The sequence below is a fragment of the Heteronotia binoei genome, chromosome 5, assembly GCF_032191835.1.
Source record: "Heteronotia binoei isolate CCM8104 ecotype False Entrance Well chromosome 5, APGP_CSIRO_Hbin_v1, whole genome shotgun sequence".
Classification (NCBI taxonomy): domain Eukaryota; kingdom Metazoa; phylum Chordata; class Lepidosauria; order Squamata; family Gekkonidae; genus Heteronotia; species Heteronotia binoei.
The window spans coordinates 10,680,588-10,706,326 of NC_083227.1; the positions used below are offsets into that span (position 1 = coordinate 10,680,588).

General features: G+C 46.0%; 1 protein-coding gene across 1 annotated transcript in view; it reads left to right on the forward strand.

Moving 5' to 3' along the window:
* Positions 1-5,137: 5,137 nt before the first annotated feature.
* The window catches only part of LOC132571681 (zinc finger protein 420-like), a 52,342-nt gene continuing 31,740 nt past the window's right edge, over positions 5,138-25,739 (forward strand). Inside the window, exons 1-5 of the mRNA XM_060238474.1 lie at positions 5,138-5,219; positions 18,569-19,055; positions 21,274-21,372; positions 22,409-22,535; positions 24,450-24,572. Coding sequence (XP_060094457.1) covers positions 18,633-19,055; positions 21,274-21,372; positions 22,409-22,535; positions 24,450-24,572 — 772 coding nt within the window. The 5' untranslated portion in view covers positions 5,138-5,219; positions 18,569-18,632. The remainder of the gene's footprint in view (positions 5,220-18,568; positions 19,056-21,273; positions 21,373-22,408; positions 22,536-24,449; positions 24,573-25,739) is intronic.

The following is a 25,739-nucleotide window of genomic DNA, read 5'->3' on the forward strand; positions in this document are numbered from 1 at the left end:
CTCTTTCACACATACTGGGCGGCTCTCAAACTCCGCACCATTCCCATTGGCCGGCTTGGATAAGGCACTTTTGTTTTTAAATCGCTTCTTCAAGCCAAGCCAGCCAGAGGCTTGGAGAACACATTTAAAGTTAAATTTACTTTCTTCCTACCTCTCCCTCCTCCAATCTGTTTTCCTTCCTCCCTCCCTCCCTTCCCTTTTTTGCAGCTCTCAGACATCTGACATTCATGTTCTGGGGCTCTCAGACATTGGACATTTATTCAGTGTGACTCTTACATTAAGTAAGTTTGGCCACCCCTGATTTAGATATTGCCGTCTCACCTTAGCAGGTGGCATCATTTCTAATTCTTGAGCCTCAAGAATTACCTGGTGTTTCTCTTCTGCCTCTACGAGAATTTAGAAAAATATGTGAAAACTTTTGTTGAGTGTACTTTGGACAGGCTTTCTCAGCACTGGGAAGGAGGTGTGTGAAGCAGGAAGCAAAGAAACAAACACCCTTCTTTCCTCTCTTGATTCAGAGATGTTGCTGAGCTGTCATCCTTCCAGAGGTGTGGAAACGGCTGCAGTCCAGGTAGGAGAGATGAGCAGGAAACATCCTGGGTCCCTCCTCCTTCCTCAGGGGGGCTTTTGCTCCTGCAGTTTCTACAAGATGTCTGGCAAAAGATCCTCTGAACCCCATTCACTTTACCCATCCTAGGACTTACATCCTGTATCTGCCCAGCCTGCTCCCTCCCAGTGTGCGATTTCTGACCGGCGTGATTTCTGATAAGGGAATCTTCCTTTTCTTTCAGGGTCCCTTTTCCTTTGAGGAGGTGTCCGTCTCTTTCACGGAGGCAGAATGGGCCCTGCTGGATTCGGGACAAGGAGATTGTAGGCCGCTCTGAGCCTCTGTCCTTGAAAGGGCAGCTGCTGTGAGAGCCCTCTTGGCCCCACCCACCTCACAGGGTGTCTGTTGTGGGGGAGGAAGGGAAAAGAGATTGTGAGCCGCTCTGAGCCTCTGTCCTTGAAAGGGCAGCTGCTGTGAGAGCCCTCTCAGCCCCACGCACCTCACAGGGTGTCTGTTATGGGGGAGGGAGGGAAAGGAGATTGTAGGCCGCTCTGAGCCTGTGTCCTTGAAAGGGCAGCTGCTCTGAGAGCCCTCTCAGCCCCACCCACCTCACAGGGTGTCTGTTGTGGGGGAGGGAGGGAAAGGAGATTGTAGGCCGCTCTGAGCCTGTATCCTTGAAAGGGCAACTGCTGTGAGAGCCCTCTCAGCCCCACCCACCTCACAGGGTGTCTGTTGTGGGGGAGGAAGGGAAAGGAGATTGTAGGCCGCTCTAAGCCTCTGTCCTTGAAAGGGCAGCTGCTGTGAGAGCCCTCTCAGCCCCACCCACCTCACAGGGTGTCTGTTGTTGGGGAGGAAGGGAAAGGAGATTGTAGGCCGCTCTGAGCCTCTGTCCTTGAAAGGGCAGCTGCTGTGAGAGCCCTCTCAGCCCCACCCACCTCACAGGGTGTCTGTTGTGGGGGAGGAAGGGAAAGGAGATTGTAGGCCGCTCTAAGCCTCTGTCCTTGAAAGGGCAGCTGCTGTGAGAGCCCTCTCAGCCCCACCCACCTCACAGGGTGACTGTTGTGAGGGAGGAAGGGAAAGTAGATTGTAGGCCGCTCTGAGCCTCTGTCCTTGAAAGGGCAGCTGTTGGGAGAGTCCTCTCCAGCCCCACCCACCTCACAGGGTGTCTGTTGTGGGGAAGGAAGGGAAAGGAGATTGTAGGCCGCTCTGAGTCTCTGTTCTTGAAAGGGCAGCTGCTGTGAGAGCCCTCTTCAGCCCAACCCACTTCACAGGGTGTCTGTTGTGGGGGGAGGAGATTGTAAGCCGCTCTGAGTCTCTGATTCAGGGAGAAGGGCAGGGTATAAATCTGCAGTTCTTCTTCTTTTAACTTCTGGTGGCCGCCCCCCCGCTCTGATAACCAATTTTCAAAAACAGATGAATTGTGGGGGAAATGAACTTGCTCCCTGACCTGGATAGCCCAGGTATGCCTGATCTTGCTAGATCTCAGAAGCTGAGCAGGGCCAACTCTGGCAAGTATTTGGATGGGAGACCTCCTTGGAATACCAGAAGCGGGAGGCAGGGGCAGGCTCTATTCAACCACCTCTCTGAATATCCTCCAGGCCCTCAATAGTCACCAGAGGATGACATGACTTCAAGGTGCATGCACCAACAAAGGGGGACCCCTGGATAATTAATTAATACCCCCAATAATAATGAATGAAAGCATGCTTCTGCCTTCAAAAGGAGGGTGTCTGATGCAATGTTCGTTCGAAGCACAGATCCTTCAGTGGATGGGTGTTCACAGATGTGTAGGATAAAACAAAGAGGCCTCATTGAGAAGCCTTGATGGAGCTGATACCGGAAGAAGACAGCAGGAATGAAAAAGTACTAGAAGGAATTGCAAGGGGGTGGGGAATGTTGAGTCAGATAAGCCTGGGGGCCTGCCTGCTTGTTTTCGGTGTGAATAAAACGGTCTGTATGTAGAATGATTTTAACTCAGTCATTTTGAGGACCCATGCCCGATTGTGTTCTGCTTATGGTGCCATAAAGTAAACCTCACTTCAACCCAGTAAGTCTGTGCGGACCTCGTTATTTCTCTGCTTCACAAACAAAAACCAAAGAAACCAACCTGAAACTGCTAGTTTAAAAAAAAAATTGTGAGAACAAGTGATACAACTATCCTTCATTTCCTTTCTCAGACAGAAAACCCATTTTAGCACACAAATAACGAATCATTTGGTATATGAATATATGTACAGTGAAATCCTAATCGTCCACCGTGGGGGAGAGAGGCCTGTGTCTCAAATGCTAGAAGTTAACATGACTTTGCTATCCTGGGACTTGCAGTTTTAGAGCAGAAGACATGGAAGCTATGGGGATTTTTCTGCCTTTAGCCATGTCTGTTGGGAGCCAGGGGAAAAAGAGGCCTGTGTCTGAAATGCTGGAAGTTATGATCAGGGGTCATTTTGTAGAAAAATAGGTGGTGGAGCTCATCCAGGGATTGTTATGCAGCTGCACATACTATTCAATGGACAAGTATGTGGGACTTTCAGAAGGAGGAGGTGGAACTGTCAAAAAGGTTCAGGAGCTGCGCTGTGAGCTCCCACTGAATCTGAGGCCTGGTTATGATGGGTTTGACATCCTGAAATTTGCAGCTATAGCCACTGATGGACCTCTGCTCCACACGCTTCTCCAATCCCCTCTTGAAGCTGTCTATGCTTGTAGCCGCCGTCACCTCCTGTGGCAGTGAATTCCACGTGTTCATCACCCTTTGGGTGAAGAAGCACTTCCTTTTATCAGTTCTAACCCGGCTGTTCAGCAATTTCATTGAGTGCCCACGAGTTCTTGTATTGTGATAAAGGGAGAGGAGTCCTTCTTTCTCTGCCTTCTCTATCCCATGCATAATTTTGTAAACCTCGATCATGTCACCCATCTGTTGGCGTTTCTCCAAGTTAAAGAGCCCCAAGTGTTTCAACCTTTCCTCATAGGGAAAGGGTTCCAACCCTTTAATCATTCTAGTTGCCCTTTTCTGGACTTTTTCCAATGCTATAATATCTTTTTTGAGGTGCGGTGACCAGAACTGTATACAGTACTCCAAATGAGGCCGCACCATTCGATTTATACAGGGGCATTATGCTACGTCTGTACATTATAATGATATGTCTATGCTTGTAGCCAACCTAAGGCGATTATTTTTCCACCTAAGAAACGGAAACGCTAAATTCCGGCAAAGGGTGTCATGTCATCCCATTGCCATTTTGTCTCCCTGGCAGACGGCGCCTTGGTAAAGTCCCTCACCCTTTATTAAAGGAAAGCAGTACACAAGTGGACCTTTATTACCAACTAAGTTTTATTCAGAATGTAAGCTTTCGTATGCTCTTAAGCAGACTTCATCAGACAAAATGGGAATGGCAAGCAGCAATTATTAATATAAGTGGGCACTGAGTTGGTACGTAGAATCCTGGGAATGTTATTAGCAGATTAAAAGAATCACAAATAGGGATCTGTGTTTGTTAGTGTTAGAACAAAGCAGGGCTGAGAAAACACTGGAAGGTGATAAAAAGCAGACTGCTGTCGTAGGTGCGAAGTGCCATAAATCTAGGTAGCATTCTGGTTCTGTTAGCTTAAATAGAGGGCATGGTTTCTCAAGAGGTTACAGCATTATAGTCTGCCATTAGAAAAAAAGGAAGACATTAAAATACAGCGGAGGATGGGTTGGTATATGCCAGGGGTGGCCAACGGTAGCTCTCCAGATGTTTTTTTACCTACAACTCCCATCAGCCCCAGCCAGCATGGCCACCCCGGATATTCAATAAGACAAACAGCCAATATCCCCCATTTGAATATGTCAATACAAAAAAACCAAAACAACCCCCGCCCCCAAATATTCTGATACACTGTTCTAAAAGAGGAAAAAAAAATATAAGTTAGCCATTAGAAAAACCGGGGTGCATTAAAGTATAGCGGAAGGTGGGTTAGTGTGTAGGTAATGCCTCCTTTGAGCATGTCAGCACAACCCCCCCCCCCAAAAAAAACCACATTATTCTGATACACTGTTCTAAAAGAGAAATCTATTGGAACTTTATTCAAGCGTCGTTTCAAAGCATTTCCTCGCAGTGCAGCTCTACGGGCCTGGGCAAAAAGGCCTCGCTCCGGAATCATTCCGATTTGCGCCACCGGAGATCTGGGCCGTTCTGCCACTTCTATCCAGACCCCCAAACCTGGGTGGTGTCCAGGGCGCCGCTGGGCTCTCAACTTGGTTCTGCTGCTTTAGCCCAGCCCGCGGGCTCCGACCCACCTCTGCCCTGCTTGCAAAAGACCCGGAGAGAGCGGGGAGAAAACCTTCCAGATTTCCCCGGGCCGGGCGTGGAGGGAGGGCTGGGAGGAGACAGAGCGAGACATGCGCCTGGAGAGGCCGTCCAAACCAGCGCCTCCTGGCTGGGGCTGCAGCACATCAGAGCCGCCGGATCCCTCCAGGGCGCTGCAGGCTTCTCTCGCGTCCTCCTCCCAATGAATGAGTCCTCCCCCCCCCACCTCCCCTTTGGACGGAAGTCTCCCCCCAGTGAATCACGTGTGGGTGGGGATGCATACAGCGAATGGCCTGGCTCTTCCTGCACACGTGTCTCCCTCTTGGAGATGCTTCTATGGCGGGACTACTAGATTTGTCCCGTGTCTGAGCTCTGCTGACCCGCACGTAAGGAGGAGGGGGCTCCCCCAGGGGAGGGGGGGGGGATCTTGGCTTCTGCCTTCTTTGCTGCAAGGCCAAGGGAAGTCCAACCCAGCTCGGGGATGGGGGAGGATTTGGGGTCAGCCCCCTCTTGCTGGGGCTGGTTTGCATCAGGGCCCTAAGCCGTGGCAAAAAGAAACTGAAAAAAGCAGAATGTGCGCTGGAGGCCTGGTTTGCGTTGGGGCATCGCCGGGTTGCGCTCTTTTTGCAGGACCTCGGCTGGGGTCCCGTGGTTTGGGGCCCGCTACGTGCCTTGTGCCTCGATTGGGATGGAATTGCCAACCTCCAGGGAAGAGAAATCCAAAGCACAAGGCTTTCCGTGAAAAGCAGCCTCCGTACAAGCAAGAAACTCCCCAAACAGTTCAACAATTACAAAAGCGTATATTAGTTCATGAGAGACCGTACCGTTAGTCCTTAGCAAAATAGGGAATGTGTTCACCAGGAATCAATCCAGTGTTTATAGCAATCGTTGCTCAGCTCATTCCAAGGAATCCTGGTGAAATAGTTGTGCAATCGATCAGTGTCTCGCTATATATGCAGCCAGCAATCCAAAAGGTTGAAAAGTACAAGGTCGTACTGGAACCCTTGTTTCGCACAGGCTTCTTGGAGCTGCACCAGAGAGCCAGTCTGGTGTAGTGGTTAAGTGTGTGGACTCTTAAGTGGGAGAACCGGGTTTGATTCCCCACTCCTCCACTTGCACCTGCTGGAATGGCCTTGGGTCAGCCGTAGCTCTGGCAGAGGTTGTCCTTGAAAGGGCAGCTGCTGGGAGAGCCTTCTCAGCCCCACCCACCTCACAGGGTGTCTGTTGTGGGGGAGGAAGATAAAGGAGATTGTAGGCCACTCTGCCCTTGAAAGGGCAGCTGCTGTGAGAGCCTTCTCAGCCCCACCCACCTCACAGGGTGTGTGTTGTGGGGGAGAAAGATAAAGGAGATTGTAGGCCTCTCTGCCCTTGAAAGGGCAGCTGCTGTGAGAGCCCTCTCAGCCCCACCCACCTCACAGGGTGTCTGTTGTGGGGGAGGATGGGAAAGGAGATTGTAGGCCGCTCTGAGCCTCTGTCCTTGAAAGGGCAGCCGCTGTGAGAGCCCTCTCCAGCCCCACCCACCTCACAGGGTGTCTGTTGTGGGGGAGGAAGATAAAGGAGATTGTAGGCCACTCTGTCCTTGAAAGGGCAGCCGCTGTGAGAGCCCTCTCCAGCCCCACCCACCTCACAGGGTGTCTGTTGTGGGGGAGGAAGGTAAAGGAGATTGTGAACTGCTCTGAGACTCTTCGGAGTGGAGGGTGGGATATAAATCCAACATTTTCTTCTTTTTACAACATTTTCATACCCTGGGCAAAAAACGCCATTCCATTACAACATTGAAAGGCACTTGAATAGTGCCTATCATGAACTTATATATGCTTTTGTAATTATTGAATTGTTTGGTGAGTTTGTTTGTTTGTTTGTTTTTTATAAATATTTTTATGTTTTATTGACTCTTGTAAAATTGACCATTACAACGCATGAATGTTGGAATTACAAATAACCCTCCCCCCCCAACCCTCCCCATCTTCTCTTAGTCTTTCCCCCTCAGCCAAGGGCACAAAGTCCTGATCTTCCACTGAATGTCCTTCCTTGTTTCTCCTGAGATCCATTCTAAATAAGGGTTCCATCTGGTCTCGATTTCCTTGGCTTTATCTTCCCTCGTGGAATCCTTGTTGATTGTTGCCACGATGTCAGACTGTATGTAATCAAACAAATAGTTGTGCCAGATTTCTACTGACCATTTACTTTTATCTTTCCACCCCAAAGCGATGACCGCCTTCCCCGCTAGTATCATTGCCTTGACAAGGTTTTGAGTGGGTCTACTTAGTGCCGGACTTCCTGTTGTGCCTAACAACATCATATTAAAGCCAATGGTTAATGGTACATTGGAGACTTTTCTAATAAATTCAATAATTTCCCCCCAGAAGGGTTTAACCTCTTCACACTCCCACCACATATGTGCAAACCAACCCTTACATTGTTTGCAATGCCAGCACTTGGAACTCATTCCTGGGAATATATTGGCTATTTGTGCGGGTGTTTTGTACCATTTTGTGAAAAAATTATATTCCAGTTCTTTAAATTTGATTACTTTAATCCCTTCTAGTCCTTCCAAGATTTTCCCAGCCAACCTCTCTGTTAACTGACCTTCATGACTCCAGATCTTCTTAACTATCTTATGTAAGCCTGCTATGTTTAACCAGTATTGATTACCTAAATCTTCTGTAATTTCCTGTAAAGGTTTTAGTTTACCACCCCTAAACATATCGCCCACTCTAAAACAGCCTTTGTTTTTAAGCCTTCCCCACCATTTTATAGCATGCGCCTCCTTAACAATAGCTTCTAGGGGGGTCCATCTTGAAACCTTTCCTAGCCACTGTGGGTACCATTTCATCCAGGTTTCTAATGATGCTCTTCTGGGCCCTATAGCTAATTTTAGATCTTTTGTCGACACTGTGGAAAAAATACCAAATCTTCCAATGCCACTGTTGACTGCATTCTCGAAATTAATCCACTTCTGTACCTTATCCTCACTCAGTTCTAGTAACGCTCTTAGTTGGAAGGCCTCATAATATTTACTTAAATCTGGGATTCTCCAACCTAATTCTGATTTATGGTTGTATAGAATTCTCTTATGAAACCTACAGTTTTTATTATTAAAAATCCACACTTTAATTGCTTTATTCCATTGTTCAATTTGATTTTTCCTCAAACCTAAGGGCAACGTTTGGAATAAATACATTAACTTTGGTATCAAGAACATTTTAAGGGATCTTATTCTAATTGATATCCCTAGTATTTTATGATTCCATTTATTCATCTCTCTCTCTATTTTCTTCCATATTTTACCATAGTTCTCCTTTATCATTTTGTCCATATTTTTTTGCAGGACTATCCCTAGGTATTTAAGTCTCTGGGCCCCCATTCCTATATTCGTAATCCTATTTATTTCTTGTTTTTCCTCTCTATTAACATTAAGGTATAAAATTTCTGATTTTGCCATATTCACTCCTAGCCCTGAGCACTTTTCAAAATCATCTAAAATTATCTTAATCTCTTTAACTCCGTCTTTGGGGTTAGACATAATTACTATGATATCATCCGCAAATAAATTAATTTTCATTTCTTCATTACCTGACTTATACCCCTCTATTCTCCCCGCATTCCTAATTCTCTCTGCTAATTGTTCTGTAGCTATTATAAATATGAGCGGGGATAGTGGACAGCCTTGTCTTACCCCCCCTTGAATTGGAAACGCTTGTGAGTGGTCAGTGTTGACTCTAACTTTTGCCTTACCACCGTTTTATATTTCCTGTATGGCGTGTAAGAACCGTTCCTCTAAACCTATCTTCTTTAATATTTGCCACAAGAATTCATGTGAGAGCGTATCAAAGGCTTTGTAAACATCCAACTTTAACAGAGCTATTTTTTTCTTTTGGCCATGGTGCAGTACATTTAAGATATTTCTAATGGGATGAGCAATAGATCTACCCTCAATGAAACCGTATTGGTCCCCTTTTATAATTGACGGGATAACTCTATTAAGTCTGTTTGTTAAAACCTTAGCAAAGATCTTATAATCTTGATTTAGTAAACTAATGGGCCTATACGAACCTACTTCTTCCGGGTCTTTCTGGGGCTTTAATATCAAAATTATTTCTGTTTCCTTCCATGAGTCCGGGGCTTCCTTTCCTTCCAAGACTTCGTTAAAAACTACCTGCAATTCGGGTGCTATAATTTCTACCATTCTTTATAAAAGTCAGAAGTAAAGCCATCCAGCCCTGGTGATTTACCTTTTTTGAGCGCTTTTATTACTTCCTTTATCTCTTGGAGTGTAATCTCAGCTCCCAGTGAGGCTTTCGCTTCCTCCTCTATGATTAGCTTAGGTGCGTCCCACACCTCCGTTATATTCTTTTTCATATATAACTTTTTATAGAAGTCCTCAAATGCCTTAGTGATTTCCTTAGAGTTTTGAGTTGTAATATTATTAATTTTTATATTCCTAATTGATTGTTTTGCCTTTTTAACTTTCAAATAATTAGCTAACCTTTTTGCTGTATTAATACTATTCCTCTGGAAATCGTTCCTAACCATTATTTCCTTTTTCCACATTGTTGCCATATCTAGGGCTTCCAACTGTTTTTGAATCTCTTTAATTCTAATCTGTAAGCTAGGATTACACTTTCCCATTATTTCTTTTTGTAACACCTCCAATTCATTAAGTTTTGTTTGCCTTTTTTTATACCATTCCCTTTTTATGTCTTTTTCTTTCCTAACCAAATGGCCCCTTATTACCGCTTTAGCAGCGTCCCATAATATATTAGTTGACACAGTGCCTCTGTTTTCCTTAAAATATAATTTTAACTGTGTCATTAAGTATTCCCTATCTTCTTCTTTTGCCATTACCAGGTTGTTATACCTCCAAGGTCTGTTTGTCGAGGGAAGATTTAGTTCTAATTCTATACTTAAAGGGGCATGGTCAGAAATCAAAATTGGATGGGTCTTGATCTCTTTAACCGCCATATTATTATTATTTTCCAAAATTATATAATCTAAGCGGGATGCTGTTTTATGTCTACTAGAAATGTGTGTCGGGCTGGGTCTCGTGTCGATAAACTCACGAGCGTCCTTCAAGCCCCAATCTCTTAGCTTAATACTATAGTTCTTGGTTATGTCCGTATTTAAATCACCCACTACAATTAGTTCGCCCTCTGAAAACTGTTGTATCTTCTTAAAAACCAAGTTTAAGAATTTCCTTTGTCTTTTATTTGGTGCATAAACATTTACTATAGTGATTTTTATGGCTTCCAGCTTAAACTTAACTAACAGGTATCTACCTTCCTTATCTACTAATTTTTCAATGTCCTCCACCTTAGTATCCTTACGAATCAATGTAGCTACCCCTCTGGCTTTGGAAGACCCCCTTGCTTCTGCTAAAACCTGCCACCTCAAATCTTTTATCAATGGTTTTCTATCATTTATTTTTTTGTGAGTTTCCTGTAGGCACAACAGATCAATTCTTTGTTCTTTAGCCATTTTAATTACTCTGAATCTCTTAAGATTTGATGTTAGGCCATTCACATTCAGCGAAAGCACTCTTAAAGATCTATCCATTCTCTTTATTTGTAACAAACTTGGGCCCTACTGGCTGAGGGTACTTTACTTTGTTTCTTACTAAAAACCCACCCCCCATTCCCTTCCCCTGTGGCACAGACAACTTTCTGGATGGGGCAATCATCCTGTCTTCCACCTTCCAGGGAGTACGCACCCCGCCCCGCCCCTTCTAGCTTCTACCCAAAGTTAGCTCAAATTGTTTTATACTTCCCTTTAGTAGTCCATTCTTGGCCTTTTCTCTTGTCTACTTGAGCTTCCTTCTCCCGGGTCCTCTTCGAGATCCACTGTTTCTTCTTCTTCCTCTTTCGGGTCTCTCAGGTCGTCTGTGGCGATGCCCAGGTGAGCAAGGAGATCTCTTGCTTCCTTAGGGTTGCGGGCAACCAACCTTTTTTCGTCTTTAAAAATAATTATTGAGGAAGGGTATCCCCAAGAGAATTTAATCTTATTGTCATATAATTTTTGCCCAAAGGGTCTCATTAGCCTTCTCTTTCTGATGGTTTCCTGGCAGAAGTCTTCCCTCACCCAAACTTTCCTTCCTCTAAAAGAAAGGTCTTTCTTTTTTTTTCAAAGTCTTGAAAACTGTCTGTTGAGTATTTTCCCTTGAAAATTTAATTATGACTTCCCTTGGGGCACCACCATCTTGTCTCCTTTGCAGTCTATGAGCCCTCTCAATGTCCTGAGATTGCAGAGTAACTCCTTGCTCACCCATCCAGTCTATTAGAGTTCCTTCCAGCAGTTTATTATTTATTTCCTCTGAAATTCCACCCAGAATCAAATTCGCTCTTCTATTACGGTCAGAGAGTTCAGTAAGCTGCGTATTCAGCTGGACTATTTTCTGTTTGTTAGATAAGGCAAGCTCGTTAGCCGAAATAGCAATGCTCCGGGTGTCTTGCGGCTGCCAATTCTGAAACTGCTTCTCTCACTGACTTAATTTCAGATCTTATCTGGTCCTGGGACGACATTATTAAAGCCTGGAAAGCAGCCATTCTGATAATTCTTTAATTGATTTAGCCATAATTACTTATTAATTCTTCTGGAGCTACACGCAACACGCTGAGTAATTAGCCTGGGCGTTGCCTCCTTAATTTGATAGTAAGAGTTGTTATCTTACCCTCTGGGACCCCAGAAAGGAATTCTTATGTTCTTCAGACCTTCGTAAGTAAGCTCCTTCTTCAAATAGTCTTGCCAAAAGGCTATTTACATTCTTTTGAGCTATTTAAAATTCCAATCCGAAGGGGAGGACGAGTAAACAGCCGGCTTCCTCAGCGCATGCGTACCATCCCCCCGTTTGGTGAGTTTGTTGATTGCACGGCGGCTGGTTTTCACGGAAAGCCTTGTGCTTTGGATTTCTCTGCCTGTAATTGCCATGATTCTCTTTGTGGATTTCACAACCTCCAGGGAAGGGAAGGAGAAAACCCACAGGGTTCCGTAGTTAACCAGCCTCAGCAGTCGATCAGAGAACAGCGTTTAGGAATAGAAAAACTTCTTATTGACACTCTCGTACAAAAACTATTCGAACAGACGTCCCCTGATACATAAACACCCAGTAGACGTGCACTGGAAGGACTAAGCAACATAAATAGAACAGTCCAAGATCAGTTTCAAAAGAACATCTACTTCAAAGGAGTCCCCGGTCTTGCTTCAGGGGAAACTCAGTGCTGATATTTACCCCATAACATTCAGTTGTTCTTTGAACATAAGAACAGAAGAGAAGCCATGTTAGATCAGGCCAGTGGCCCATCCAGTCCAACACTCTGTGTCACACAGTGGCCAAAAAAAATTAATCACCCTTTGGGTGAAGAAGTACTTCCTTTTATCCATTTTAACCTTTCTGCTCAGCAATTTCATCGAATGCCCGCCAGTTCTTGTATTGTGAGGAAGCCTGTTGCACCAAGGAATCGCTCTAACAGTCAGGAAGTTCTTCCTAATGTTGAGCCGGAAACTCTTTTGATTTAATTTCAACCCGTTGGTTCTGGTCCTGCCTTCTGGGGCCACAAAAAACAATTCTGCACCATCCTCTATAGGACAGCCCTTCAAGTATTGAGCTACAGCATGGGTGGCCAACGGTAGCTCTCCAGATGTTTTTTGCCTACAATTCCCATCAGCCCCAGTCAGCATGGCTGATGGCTGGGGCTGATGGGAGTAGTAGGCAAAAAACATCTGGAGAGCTACCATTGGCCACCCCTGAGCTATATGGAAAGGGAAAGGAAAGGTCCCCTGTGCAAGCACCAGTCATTTCTGACTCTGGGGTGACGTTGCTTTCACAACGTTTTCACGGCAGACTTTTTACGGGGTGGTTTGCCATTGCCTTCCCCAGTCATCTACGCTTTTCCCCTAGCAAGCTGGGGACTCATTTTACCAAACTCGGAAGGATGGAAAGCTGAGTCAACCTTGAGCCTGCTACCTGAAAACCCAGCTTCCACTGGGGATCGAACTCAGGTCGTGAGCAGAGCTTAGGACTGCAGTACTGCAGCTTTAACACTCTGCGCCATGGGGCTCTTTTCCATGCTCCATATGAACAGCCCTTCAAGTACTTGAAGATGGCGATCGTCTTCACACACAATTAAGTTTCCATTTACAGGGTCTTGCCTTCGGTTCGCACAAGCTCCATGGTGGACCTGGAGATCCTGAATAACATGGGCTCTCCAGACTCGAAAGATCAGTTCCCCCCCCCCCCATAGAAAAAGAGCAGCTTCAGAAGATGGACTCTGTGGCATAATAATTAATATCCCTTTTCCCAGCCTGCCCTCCCCCCCCCCAAAAAAAATCTTCAGTTTTCCAACCTGGAGTTGGCAATCCCAGCAGAGGGAGGAGGTTTTCAGAAAGGCCCTGGGGCATGGGTGGGGATGTTTAAATTTTGAAGAGAGGAGGAAGGCCTGAGTTTGAATTTCACTCTTTGGCTGCGTGTTCTGTCTGCGACTAGTCTACCTTGCAGGGTGGTTGGCTGGTGGAGAGAAGGGGGGAGAGAAAGGGGCCTGTGCGGAGCTCTTGGAAGATGGGCGCGAGAGAAAGGGCTAACTCTGAGTTGGGGAATTTGTGAGGAGAGGTCGGGGAGGGTCCTTGGGGAGGCAGAATGCCACAGAGATCTCCCTCTAAAGCAGCTCTCTCTTTTTTTAACAGAAGAACTGATCTCTGTAGCCTGGAGATAAAGAGCTCTTCAGGCCCCACCTGGTGGCTTGGCACCCTAGACGAGCATGTATAGGATGAGAGACACTGTTCATCCAGTCTGGTATCCCTGGTCAAGGGTAAGGCAGGGCCTCTGCCTTCTACCAGCAACGAAATGCCACCCCCCCCCCCAAGCTGAAAGCAACATATTAGCACCTCGCAGCAGCATTCCAGACTACTTGCGCACCGTTCCTAAGGTTTTGAGGAACTCAGTTTCCTATGTTAGCAAATGGAGGGGGTGTCCAAAATAGGTTTCACCTCAAGAATTTTGCAATTCACCTTTCTCCTCCTGTTAAATAAGAACATAAGAGAAGCCATGTTGGGTCAGGCCAATGGCCCATCCGGTCCAACACACTGTGTCACACAGTGGCCAATATATGTGTGTGTGTGTATACACATACACACACACACACACACACACACACATACATACATACATATATATATATATATACACACACACACACATATACACACACACTGTGGCTAATAGCCACTGATGGACCTCTGCTCCATATTTTTATCCAATCCCCTCTTGAAGCTGGCTATGCTTGTAGCCGCCACCACCTCCTGTGGCAGTGAATTCCACATGTTAATCACCCTTTGGGTGAAGAAGTACTTCCTTCTATCCATTTTAACCCGACTGCTCAGCAATTTCATTGAATGCCCACAAGTTCTTGTATTGTGAGAAAGGGAGAAAAGTACTTCTATCTCTACTTTCTCCATCCCATACATAATCTTGTAAACCTCTATCATGTCACCCTGCAGTCGACGTTTCTCCAAGCTAAAGAGCCCCAAGTGTTTTAACCTTTCTTCATAGGGAAGGTGTTCCAGCCCTTTAATCATTCTAGTTGCCCTATTCTGCACTTTTTCCAATGCTAGAATATCCTTTTTGAGGTGCGGTGACCAGAACTGCACACAGTATTCCAAATGAGACCGCACCATCGATTTATACAGGGGCATTATGATACCGTCTTATTTGTTTTCAATTCCCTGTTTGTTTCCCAGACAGATTGTATAACTCAGGGGTGGCCAACGGTAGCTCTCCAGATGTTTTTTCCCCTACAACTCTCATCAGCCCCAGCCATTGGGCATGCTGGCTGGGGCTGATGGGAGTTGTAGGCAAAAAACATCTGGAGAGCTACCGTTGGCCTCCCCTGAATTATAACTCATTTCAATAAACCAACACGCCCCAGAGTGTGTCTGCGTGCATATATGTGTGTGGGTGTAGAATGGTAAATAAATGTTTCCAAACATAGCAGTGGTTAAAAGGCATGGATTTCTTTCCACCTTTCCCATACATTTGGGCGTTTGCATTCATGGATATGCAAGGGGAGGGGGAGGGGTGATATTCTGAGTTAATATGGATGGAAAGGGCAGGACTTCTGTACACAGAGAGAGATTAGAATGTGGAATTTGCTACCACAGGAATAAACATTCTTAAAAGAGGAACAGGAAGATTTCATGGTGAAGTCTAATAATAGGTACTAGCAACAGTGACTGGGTGAAACCTCCACAATGGCTTGACAATAAGTGTTAAGCGAAAACAGAAAATGCACCCTGCAATGTGCAGTTTCATGAAACGGGATGTAAGATAGGAGCTCTACCTGAGGCATCCAGAAATTTCTAGAACTTGAAAGAGATTCCATTTATTTGTGCTGGTTTTCCTGAGGAGACAAGTTAATGTGGAAAAGATTTTTTTTTTTTTTAAATTCAGCTGTGAACAGAGAGTCATTGGAATGTTTTTGTGGAGAAAAAAACCCAGGCTAGCCTCGGTTTGGGAGGCAGGCAAATGTTTGAATGTTTAGGGTTGGGTGAGAGATTCTTGAGGTGTAAAAGAACACAGAGGGACCAAAGCAGGAGTCAAGGCGCTCCTTTAAGACCAACAAACTTTTATTCAGTATGTAAGCTTTTGTGTGTATGTACACTTCTTCAGACGAGGAATGAGGTACAGTAAGCAGAGCCACATATAGCTGGTGGGATTTAGAAGGCAAAGTGGTACAAAGTTAAAATCCAATAGCAGAACAGTAAAATTAACAAATTCAGAAAACCTTCGATCTGGGTTGCATTAGCGTGGGAAACCATCAAACAGTAACATGTGAGAACGTCTGTTAATTATTCTATTGCTAATAAGCCTGGGTCAAAATGAGGGCATTTCTTTCCCAGAAGTTTTTCCTGTCCATCTAATTTGCCTTTTAACATGTAACATAAATATATACTTCATTCTAGTTTGCCATTAGAAAAAAAATACATTAAAATATACTGGAAGATGGGTTTAGTATAATGAGATAAACAGCCAATATCCCTTGTTTGAGTATGTCAATACACAAACATTATTCTGATACACTTTCCTAGAGGAGAAATACATTGGAATACTGTAGTTATATAGCCATACTTGGTGAAAGTGGGTTTAGCATATGTAATGAGATAAAAAAACCCAATATCCCTGTTCAGTCCTGGGGAGGTGTTTGTTCCAAGTTTCATAATAATTTGTAATGCAGCAATTTCCCTCTCCATTCTGTCCTTGAAGTTCCTTTGCAGTAAAACAGCAACTCTGAGGTCACCCAATGAATGTTTTGGAAGGTTAAAGTGTTCTCCCACAGGTTTCTCAGTTTTGTGATTCTTGATGTCAAATCTGTGTCCATTTAGCCTTTGTCGTAGGGTTTGTCCTGTTTGTCCTACGCAGAGAACCCAAGGGCATTGTTGGCATCGAATGGCATATGTCGGGGTGGCCAACAGTAGCTCTCCAGATGTTTTTTTGCCTACAACTCCCATCAGCCTCAGCCAGCATGGCCAATGGCTGGGGCTGATGGGAGTTGAAGGCAAAAAACATCTGGAGCGCTACCATTGGCCACCCCTGGCATATATAATGTTGGAAGATGAACAAGTGAATGAGCCTGAGAGGGTGTAGTTAATGTTGTTAGGTCCTGTGATTGTGTTGCCTGGGCGTATGTGGCAGCAAAGTTGGCGCTTGGGTTTATTGCAAGCTCTGGTACCAGTGTCTATGCTCAAGTGAGATGTTGTATTGTTGTGGGTGAGGAGTTGTTTGAAATTAGGGGGCTGTCTGTGTGCAAGAAAAAGTTTACCCCCCCCCCCCCCAGAACTGTTGAAAGAGAGCTGTCACTATTCAATGGAGGTTGTAAGTCATTGATGATATGTTGAGCTGTTTTCAGTTGAGAGTTGTGTGTGACCACTATTGGTGAACATAAGAACAACAGAGCATGTTGGATCAGGCCAATGGCCCATCCTGACCAACACTCTGTATCACACAGTGGCCAAAAAAACCAACTGCCATCAAGAGGTCCACCAGTGGGGCTGAAACCCTCCCACTGTGCCCCCCCCCCCCCAAGCACCAGAATACAGAGCATCACTGCCCCAGACAGAGAGTTCCAACAATAAACTGTGGTTAATCCCCTCTTGAAGCTGTCTATGCTTGCAGCCGCCACCACCTCCTGTGGCAGTGAATTCTATGTATTAATCACTCTTTGGGTGAAGAAGGACTTCCTTTATCCGTTCTAACCCGACCCCTCAGCAATTTCATTGATTGCCCACGAGTTCTCGTATTGTGAGAAAGGGAGAGAAGTACTTCTTTCTCTGCCTTCTCCATCCCATGCATAATCTTGTAAAGCTCTCTCATGTCACCCCGGAGTCGACGTTTCTCCAAGCTAAAGAGCCCCAGCGTTTTAACCTTTCTTCATAGGGAAAGTGTTCCAACCCTTTAATCATTCTAGTTGCCCTTTTCTGCGCTTTTCCCAATGCTATAATGGTGTTCTGTTGTTGTCTTTTTTGGCTTTGTCTTGTAACAGGTTTTCTCTAGGTATCATTCTGGCTTTGGGGAGTAAACCTTTCCTTACACACAAACAGCCCCCTAATCGCAAACAATTCCTCACCCACAACAATACAACATCTTAGAACAATAGCAGATGCCGATAAAGTCTGCCTGGAGAAAGTTTTAATTGATGAAAATCCGGTTATCTCCAGACAAATAGCTACATTTTGTTACCATTTGGTAAAATTCCACAATAAGAAATGTGTTATTGCATATACCAACCCATCCTCCACTGTATTTTAATGTCTTCCTTTTTTTCTAATGGCAAACTACATGGATGTTATAATCTCTTAAGAAACCATGCCCTCTGTTTAAACTAACAAAGCCAGAATGTTACCTAGATTTATGGCTCCCACACCTATGACAGCAGTCTGCTTTTCATCAACCTCCAGTGTTTTTTCAGCCCTGTTTTGTCCTAACGCTAACAAACACAGATCCCTATTTGTGATTCTTTTAATCAGCTAAAAACATTCCCATGATTCCGCACTGCCTACTTATATTAAGAATTGCTGCTTCCATTCCCGTTTGTCTGATGAAGTCTGCTTAAGAGCATACGAAAGCTTACATTCTGAATAAAACTTAGTTGGGTCTTAAAGGTGCACTTGTCTACTGATTCGTTCTGATGATTCTATATGATTTGTGTGACCTGTCTGATTTGTATCATTTATATGATTTTGTCGGCTTTTGATATTTGACATTTTAGACTTATTTTAGACTTTCTGGATTCTTATACGGTTGGGAGGTTTTTATGATCCAATAGACTTCTTGGAACATTTTTGGCGATTTTATAGACCTTTGATATTTTAGACTCATTTTAGACTATCTGGATTCTTATAATGTTTGAAGTTTTTAAAGATCAAATAGAATTTTTGGAATATTTTTGGTCTTTTTTAATGATGTATTTTGGTTAACGGCCTATGGTGTGTAAATATTGGTCTTCGATTTTAAATAAAATATTCATTCATTCAAACATCGGGTGGTACGCAGAGATAGTTTACTTTCCCAAAGAACCTGGAGGCATGTCAAAAACATTGTGGTTTGTAATATAGAAAAATTATATTCAAGCAGACCTACAAACCACCAGAGCAATTGTGTGTCTCCTGAGCACATGAAAGTTGGTTCAATGGTATGTCTCCAATCTTTTTAATATCCAATGTGACTTTCTGTGTCTCTCCTTCCCCCAAGAGAGAAGCCTCTCTTCATAGGCAGATCTACACAGTCAGAACTGACCCAAGGGAAGGTGAAAGAGATGGAAGAGCAGAACCTAGAAGGACCTGGAATTGGCAAGACCACAAGAAAAGGCCCTTATCCCAGTCAAGCTGGGAGCGGTGCTGAATCCTGGGAATCGGCTGTGTCAGAGATCCTGGCTAAGGACAGCATAACTTCAGATGAACACTGCCAACACTTCCAGATGTTCCGCTACCGTGAGGCCGATGGGCCCCGAGAGGTTTGCAGCCAGCTCCATGGACTTTGCAACCAATGGCTGAAGCCGGAGAGGCACACCAAGAAGCAGATCCTGGACCTGGTGATCCTGGAGCAGTTCCTGACTCTCCTGCCCCAGGAAATGCAGGGCTGGGTCAGAGGATGTGGGCCGGAGACCAGTTCCCAGGCGGTGGCCCTGGCCGAAGGTTTCCTCCTGAGCCAGGCAGAGGAGAAGAGGCAGGCAGAACAGGTGAGGGGATTCCCTCCAGATGGGTCATCCTGAGGCCTCATCCTCAGCCAGTGGAACACAACAGGCCTTGACTGATGGTTTGACATAGTGCTTTTTTTGTAGCAGGAACTTCTTGGCATATTAGGCTACACAGCTCTGTGGTAGCCAATCCTCCAAGAGCTTACAGGGCTCTTCTTACAGGGGCTACTGTAAGCTCTTTGAGGAGTGACTACATCAAGGGTGTGTGGCCTGATATACAAAGGAGGTCCTGCTACAAAAGAAGCCCTGGTTTGATGGGACGAATGTTAATGCCAACCCAACAAATCAGGGTTCTCCATTTTGCCACCAGGATAGTGCTTGTATTATATAAAGTAGGGTGGCCAACGGTAGCTCTCCAGATGTTTTTTGCCTACAACTCCCATCAGCCCCAGCCAGCACGGCGATGGGAGTTGTAGGCAAAAAAAACATCTGGAGAGCTACCATTGTCCACCCCTGATATAAAGGATAAGAGAAAGTAGGATTAACCTCAGGAAAACAGTAAATCTGCTAGGATTGTTCACACGGACTGGAGAACCTCCCTTGCTAATTACTCCTCTTGTCCTTTCTCGATTTACCTTAAGAATTAGTCCCGAGGACAGACTGAGCCAATGTAATGAGGGGCTAAGGTCGTTTTATCTTTGAAGAGCCAGACAGAGATCCTTTACTTTCCCAAAAAACCATGGAGGCATAATCTAAAATAGTGTGGGTTGTCATATAGGTGAGGGGATTCCCTCCAGATGGGTCCAATTCAAGCAACAATATCTGACCTTATTCTAAATTTTCCCTGCCAGACATTTGTCCACGTGTTAATCATCTCAATGGGAGATCTAATGGCCTCCTTCAGCAGCTTCTTCGACTAGAGAATTTCTTGTCCCTGCAAGTCTGCTGCCGGGAGGGTGCATAAGAACATAAGAGAAGCCATGTTGGATCAGGCCAGTGGCCCATCCAGTCCAACACTCTGTGTCACAGAAGAACATAAGAGAAGCCCTGTTGGATCAGGCCAGTGGCCCATCCAGTCCAACACTCTGTGTCACATAAGAGAAGCCATGTTGGATCAGGCAATGGCCCATCCAGTCCAGCACTCTGTGTCACATAAGAACATAAGAGAAGCCATGTTGGATTAGGCCAATGGCCCATCCAGTCCAACACTCTGTGTCACATAAGAACATAAGAGAAGCCCTGTTGGATCAGGCCAATGGCCCTTCCAGTCCAACACTCTATGTCACATAAGAACATAAGAGAAGCCCTGTTGGATCAGGCCAGTGGCCCATCCAGTCCAACACTCTGTGTCACATAAGAACATAAGAGAAGCCATGTTGGATCAGGCAATGGCCCATCCAGTCCAGCACTCTGTGTCACATAAGAACATAAGAGAAGCCATGTTGGATCAGGCCAATGGCCCATCCAGTCCAACACTCTGTGTCACATAAGAACATAAGAGAAGCCATGTTGGATCAGGCAATGGCCCATCCAGTCCAGCACTCTGTGTCACATAAGAACATAAGAGAAGCCATGTTGGATCAGGCCAATGGCCCATCCAGTCCAACACTCTGTGTCACATAAGAACATAAGAAAAGCCATGTTAGATCAGGCCAATGGCCCATCCAGTCCAACACTCTGTGTCACACAGTGGCCAAAAAAATTATACACACACACACACACACACACACACACACACACTGTGGCTAATAGCCACTGATGGACCTGTGCTCCATATTTTTATCTAAACTCCTCTTGAAGGTGGCTATGCTTCCGGCCGTCACCACCTCCTGTGGCAGTGAATTCCACATGTTAATCACCCTTTGGGTGAAGAAGTACTTCCTTTTATCCATTTTAACCTGTCTGCTCAGCAATTTTATCGAGTGCCCACGAGTTTTTGTATTGTGAGAAAGGGAGAAAAGTGCTCCTTTCTCTACTTTCTCCATCCCATGCATTATCTTGTAAACCTCTATCATGTCACCCCGCAGTCGACATTTCTCCAAGCTAAAGAGCCCCAAGCGCTTCAACCTTTCTTCATAGGGAAAGTGCTCCAGCCCTCTAATCATTCTAGTTGCCCTTTTCTGGACTTTTTCCAATGCTATAATATCCTTTTTGAGGTGCGGCGACTGAGTCTGGGAATGGGGCAGGGAGTGGGGCAGGATCCATTCCTGGGTCTCTTTTCCATTCTATCTCTTTCCCCTCTCCCTTGCTGCTCTTTCAGATGTTGGGGTCATCCTTGAAGATGGTCCCTGAGGCAGGAGAAGCTCCTTCCGAGGAAATCCAGAGGCCATGGAGCGTGCCCAAGATTCCCTCTCCTGTGGTAAGGACTTTTGGTGCCGGGATGGATTTGGGGCATGCTCTTGTTTTGAGGGGTAGAGATTTCTGGGCAGGAAAGAAAATTAAATACGTCTTCACACAACACAGAGTTAATTTGCAGCACTCAGCCTCCACTAACTGTGATGCCTCTATAAGGAGAGTAGAGAAATCCACTGAGGGCAGTTCCTCCCATTACTTTTGATCAGGGTGGCCAGACTGTGGCTCTTCCACACAAATTGTGCGGCTCTCGAAGCCCCTACTGCCCCATTGGCCAGCTTTCTTCCTACCTCTCCCTTCTCCAATCTGTCTGTCTCCCTCCCTTCCTTCCTCGTCTTGCAGCTCTCAGACATCTGACATTTATTCTATGTGGCTCTTCCATTTAGCAAGTTTGGCCACCCCTGATTTAGGTATTGCCATCTCACCTTGGCAGGTGGCATCATTTCTAATCACCGAGGCTCCTAGGTACCTGGTTCTTCTCTTCTGCCTCTGCGAGAAAATTCTCTCTCTCTATCTCGGCTTGGCTTCGTGAACGAAGATTTAAGAAGGGTGCAATAGTCCACGTTTGCTGCAGGCTCGCTGGTGGCTGACAAGACCAATGCGGGACAGGCAGGTCCGGCCACAGTGGCTGCAGGGAAAAGCGAGAAATTAGAAAAAAGTGTTATAATTTTTTGCTGAGTATACGTTGGACAGGGTTTTACAGCACTGGGAAAGAAGTGTGTGAAGCAGAGAAGAAGGGAAACAAACACCCTTCCTTCCTCCTACATCCCAGGAACAGGCAGTGAAGAGATGCTGTTGAGCTGTCATCTTTCCAGAGGTGTGGAAATGGCTGCAGTCCCGGTAGGAGGGATGAGCAGGGGGCAGCCTGGGTTTGTCCTCCTTTCTTGGGGGCTTTTGCTCCTGCAGTTTCTACAAAGTGTCTAGGCAAGAGATCCTCTGAACCTCGTTCCCTTTACCCATTCCACTTCCCAGACTACTCCCTTACAGAATTCAATCACTGCCAGACATGATCTCTGATGAGGCAATCTGCTTTTTCTTTTCAGGGTCCCTTTTCCTTTGAGGAGGTGTCCATCTCTTTCACGGAGGCAGAGTGGGCCCTTCTGGATCCGGACCAAAGGGCTCTCCACAGGGAAGTCATGCTGGAGAACTATGGACATGTGGCCTTTCTGGGTAAGGATCTTTCCTAGGTGTCAATGGCTGTCGTTGTGAGGAGGTGTGAATCCAAATATTGAAAAACAATACACTTTTTTGAGGCCTGTCCTACTTGGGGAGGGCTGTGGCTCACTGGCAGAGCATCTGCTTGGCAGGCAGAAGGTCCCCGGTTCAGTCCCTGCCACCTACAGTTAAAAGGACCAGGTAGGAGATGAGGCGAAAGAGTTCTGCCTGAAACCCTGGAGAGCCATTGCCAGACTCAGAAGATGAGACTGACTTCAGTGGACCAGTAGAAGGGAACTTCCTGTGTTGTTCATGTGTGTGTGCTTGCCCAGGGGCAACAGAGGCCAGTGTTGTGGCCATCACCCAAGCCATAGAAAGTGTCCTGGGCTGAGACAAAGGTGGGATGAGAAGCCCTCAGAAAGACTCTGGAAGGAGCCAGATCCTCATTTCTCTGTGGCCAACCTTTAGAACTCACCTTTCCCTCTGGCTGCGATCACAAACATCTGCTCTGCTTGAGATCTGGAAGTGATCCTGTCAAGAACCGAAGCCGGGATCACTTCCCTTTGTACCTGAGCAGCGCTCAGTTCAGTGGGTGTCAGACAATGGGATCTCAAATCAACCAGACCTTGAATTGTTGCAAAGTTAGGCTTTATTTGATAATCCATAGGCATCAGAAGGAAGAAATTGGGACTGATACTATGTAGCAGTGCAGAGCATACTTTAAGGGGAATACATAAAGGGTGTCACACAAAGCCACAATTTTAAACATTGCTGAGCTGAGGTCCGAAGATTCACACGGTCCCTCTCTCTTATCTTATTGTTACGGTTGGTCTCCCGAGGATGGCCAAGCGGCTATCCCTGGAGGCGCTTTATCTTCGAAGGGGAATTCTTGCCTTTGTTAGTGTCAAGGGAAAGAAATGTTTACACCAAGCACTAGCAACAATCTACAACTCTCGACTTTGATAAGCAAGGTCTTTCTCATGGTTAGTAACAGTGGTTCAAGATGGCAGCAGTTCTTGTAAGCATTTTATTTCAGGAGAGTTACATTGTCTGACAGTGGGTTCATGAGGAGCATGAACACAAGTGCTGGTTCGCTGTCTCCCCGATGTTGGAGTAAGAGGGAGAGCTCTGAAATGGGTTGCCCCAGGCCTCAGATTCAGTGGGAGCTCACAGAAGCACAGCTCCTGAACCTTTCTGAGAGTTCCACCTCCTCCTGAGAGTTCCACCTCCTCCTGAGAGTTCCACCTCCTTGTCCATTGAATAGTATGTGCAGCTGCATAACAATCCCTGGATGAGCTCCACCACCTATTTTTTCTACAAAGCGACCTCCTGGGTTGCCCCATTTCTCTGTGGTTCAGGGACTGAGGGTGGCTGATGGTTTAGCGGGGTTCCTCTCAGGACCCTGTGGCATTCAGGGTCCCTCAGAAGGGTGTCCTCTTCCTGATGTTATTTAACATCTATATGCTTCACTTCGCCCAGCTGGAGGTTTTCTGACTGGGTGGGGGAGACTCAGATTTGGGGAGTCAACGCCCGATTTTTAATCACGTGCCTTAAACACCGGCGCCGTTGGTCAAGAGTCCAGTTGTGGCCCTGAATGACTCCTTATCAGTGGAGGCTCAAGTCACAAATGTTGACAACGTTGGTGTTTTCCCAACTATGCCACTGGCCCCCTGGCTCACCCCAGCCTAGCTGCAGGGAGACTCAAATCACAAACACATACAGGTTGGACCAGGCCTCCTAATACTAATGTTAACCCTTTGGGGAACAAGGGTGCTTTTTCCCCTCACAAATCTTGGCCATGATTCCATCATTCAGAGGAATGTTTACTCTTGGATATTTTTTCCTACTCCATATAAGAATGATCTCCTTTCCTCCCTCAATCTCTCTCTTTCTCTCTCTTTCTGTGTATGTTTTGTGTGTGTGTGAAAGAAGCCAGAAATAGAAGAGAGACTACGGTGGAGACAGACAGCAGCCTTCCATCCAAAGAAAGGCCGGATAGTTCCACAAAGGGAACCCAAGAGCATATTTCCTTGCTGGATAATCTGGCCAAGAGTGAGTACGATTCATGAGTTTGTCGAAGGAAGAGGGAAGGAATAGCCATGCGGGATTTCTGATTCACTTCTGAACAACATTTGGTTTGCAATCCTCCTACAGCCTGTGGGAGAAACGCCATCTGAGAGTGTTTGGTGCTTCATCCAAAAAGGCAGGGATCAGTAAATCCATTCAGCAGGCTTTGTAGCCTTCCCCTCACTCCCCCCCCTCCCTTCCAGAGCCAAACCAACAACGCTAGGGGGAAAGTCCTCCTAGAGAAGCAGGAAGTGCTGTTGTTCTTGCCATGTGCTAGGCAGGAAGAGAGTCTCAGTTTGCAGCTGGCGCTCGGGAAAGGAGGCTGCTTGCCTGCGAGCTCCGGCCTGTGGGGGAGGCCTGCTCAGGAAAATGAGGCCTCCAGGCAGTAAGACAAAGTAAGTCATTTCTCATAGGCAGATCAAGTGTAGACCAGGGACAATACGATGCGTTTAAAAACCACCTTTATTTTGTTATGCTGTTTGCTGGGCTGTGCTGTGCTGTGTTAACTTTTTAAAGGCAACTGTTTTTGTTTTGTTTTTCTTTCCCTACCCTTTTCTCTTTTAAATAAATTTTTTTTTATGCTTTGAATGCTGGCAGTCTATCTCTGAACCACATAGATCCCCAGACCGCTTTAGACCACGCTGTTTTATAACGGGGGCCCCGGGGAAGGGGGGAAGGCATGCAGTTGGATACGGTGCCAATCCTCCAGGGGTGCCCCAAAGAAGTGCTGAGGTCTCTGTGAAACCCAAGTGCAGGGTGGCAGAGGACCTTGAGGCCTAACCTCATAGCTGGAGAGGGGGATTGGGAGTCCTGTTCCTCTCAATCTGAACCCCAAGACTGAGCAGGTGGTGGCAGCGCGCCCAAGGGGCAGGAGGAGAAATAGCTCCCTCCAGGAGTTGGCGACTCAATAGGGAGCTGACGGGACCGGGTCTGAAGTCAGAATCGGGCCGGTTCCGTCACACAGCCCATTGGATAAGGAAGTGGGGAGGATTTTGGGGGGCCTGAAATCTGCAGGCTCAGAAACTCCTTCTGGGCAAGAGCTCAGCTGTGGCTTTAGGGAGGTGAAGTATCCTTAAATACTAGATGTTCTGGGGGAAGGTGGAGGGTTGGTTAAGGTCAGCCAAGCTGGACAAGGCCAAAGGGCCATCAATC